Genomic DNA, 2500 nt, shown 5'->3' on the forward strand with positions numbered 1-2500 from the left:
AAAGGATGTGTAGCCATGAGATGTAACAGGAGATTAACACTACAATATGATGCTAGTCATGAAGAAGTGCTATGGAAAGGATGTATAGCCATGAGATGTAACGGCGGATTAGCACAATTATGATGCTGGTCACGAAGAAGTGCTATGGAAAGGATGTGTAGCCATGAGTACGGTAAATTAACACTAAATTATAATGCTAGTCACGAAGAAGTACTATGGAAAGGAGGTCTAGCCATAAGCTGTAACGGTACTTAACACTAGAATAACAAGGTACAAAAATAACACATAAAATAACACAGAACACGCAATAACTCATACTATTAACGAGAACACGAGAAAGCACAAATAATACACATAACACAAATATAACACTGAACACAATAACTCACACCATAAACAAAACACCTCAGAGAAAACACACAAATAACACCATAAAAAGCATACCACACATAACACCCATATCAGTAACTATAACCGGACGAAATAACACCGTAGAGTTATGCCAGAATGAGCTGTAACACCAGTAACATCTTAAGGGTTTTCAGAGAGTGCATACCTCCTTTATTTTTATCAATATATATAGAGGGGAACTTGAGGTTTAACTTAAAAGGCAAAATGAAAGATGATGATGATGATGATGATGATGACTGCTAGCTTAACGAGAGAGAGAGAGAGAGAGAGAGAGAGAGAGAGAGAGAGAATGTGTAGGGAAGCCAGTCTACTTATAAACTCTCTCCCCTCCCCCTTCCCCCTCCCCTCCCCCTCTTCCCTCCCCCTCTCTCCCCTCCCCTTTAGTCTGTTCTTTTAAACCTGACACTTCACTCTCTCTCTCTCTCTCTCTCTCTCTCTCTCTCTCTCTCTCTCTCTCTCTCTCTCAAGCAATACGGCAAGTACGTAGATCAAATGCCAGGAAGGTAGGTAGGTAGGTAGGTAGGTCGGTAGGTAGGTAGGTCGGTAGGTAGGTAGGCAGGTAGCTAGATAGGTAGGTAGGTAGGTAGAGGCAGGTGAGTAGGAATGTAAGTAGGTAGATATGTAAGTAGGCACGTAGGTAGGTAAGGGGGTCTGACCTGAATACCTACACACCTACCAAACAACACAGGCCACATCTGCTGCAGTTAAAGATAGTGAGAAAGACCCATACCGTCTCTCTCTCTCTTTTCTCTCCCTCTCTCTCAATTCTGGTTTTTAGTACCTTATCGCTCTCTCTCTCTCTCTCTCTCTCTCTCTCTCTCTCTCTCTCTCTCTCTCTCTCTCTCTCTCTCTCATCTCACTTCCTATCTTTATTTTATCAATTTGTTTCCGTGGTCTCTGATTCCGTCCACTTTATTTGAGAGAGAGAGAGAGAGAGAGAGAGAGAGACAGACAGACAGACAGACAGACAAACAGACAGGGGGGGGGGGCTAACACACTTCATCCCTTCCACCAACACCTGCATGTACTGTTACTCATTCTCTACTTAACACCTTTTCCTAAGCGGTTTATTTTGGGATACGGTAGGGTAATGTACTGTTGCACGTTACTGATGAAGAGTATGGTGATGCGTGAATGATTTAAATATGAGAGATGAGGCTAGCAAGGTGTAATAACCAAAATAAATCGCTTAAGAAGAGGTGTTCAGTGCAGTTTAACCCCTTCAGTCCAACGAAGTGTTTTTTTAATATGATGTAATGAAGGAAATATTTGAAGTTATATTTAAGATAGATAGATAGATAGATAGGTAGATAGATAGATAGATATTTACGATTCTGCCAATTCTCCTCAGCTTAATCAAACTGGGTGGAGGCAGAAAGTGTCAATTAAAGTCTATCTATCTGTCTATCTATCGCCAAACGCCTTAATCCCGTAAGGGGCAACCACAAACAAATCGCCTCCACGTCCTCCTGTCATCTGCCATTATTCTGCCTTCCCTCCAACTTACACACCCCTTCCTCATAAATCTCTCCACTTCACCCCTCCATCTCATCCTTCCCTACATCCTTCCCACAGCACTTCTTCGTGGCTAGCATCGTACCCAAGTTAAGAGTATAAGAAGCATACTCACCTGAATCCTGCGGCAATTAGACCAGGTGTTTAATGAAAGATGAGGGCAATACAACAGCTCTACATCCTTCTCCAGCACTTCTTCGTGACGAGCATCATATTCTAGTGTCAGTCTGTTGTTACTCACCGGAATCCGCCTATGTTTTCTTTCCTGCCTCTCCAACACAGAAAATGACAATACTACAGCTCTTCATCCTTCTCCAGCACTTCTTCGTGACTAGCCCAGGTGTTTAATGAAAGATGAGGATAATACCATAGCTCTTCTTCGTGACTAGCATCATATTTTAGTGCCGGTCTGTTGTTACTCACCGGAATCCGCGTATGTTTCGGACCCGTAGCCGTCCTGCAGTCCATTGGCCCAGGTGCCTTCGTACTTGGCGGCTGAGGTGGTGGATTGGCGCACCCCGTAGCGGCCCTTGAAGCCCTGCGTCCACTCCCCGCGGTACACCCAGCGACCGCG

At 43.9% G+C, this 2500-nt stretch overlaps 1 protein-coding gene across 4 annotated transcripts in view; it reads right to left on the reverse strand.

Moving 5' to 3' along the window:
• jp (junctophilin) overlaps positions 1-2500 on the reverse strand; it is a 78976-nt gene that overhangs the window by 25737 nt on the left and 50739 nt on the right. For all 4 annotated transcript variants that reach the window (XM_080265362.1, XM_080265361.1, XM_080265363.1 and 1 more), the window contains exon 2: positions 2350-2500. This exon is cut by the window's right edge and continues 61 nt beyond it. In XM_080265362.1, the coding sequence (XP_080121488.1) occupies positions 2350-2500 (151 nt within the window). The remainder of the gene's footprint in view (positions 1-2349) is intronic.

Source organism: Coenobita brevimanus, chromosome 14 (assembly GCF_032717465.1).
Source record: "Coenobita brevimanus isolate Jiangsu-jjx chromosome 14, ASM3271746v2, whole genome shotgun sequence".
Lineage (NCBI taxonomy): Eukaryota > Metazoa > Arthropoda > Malacostraca > Decapoda > Coenobitidae > Coenobita > Coenobita brevimanus.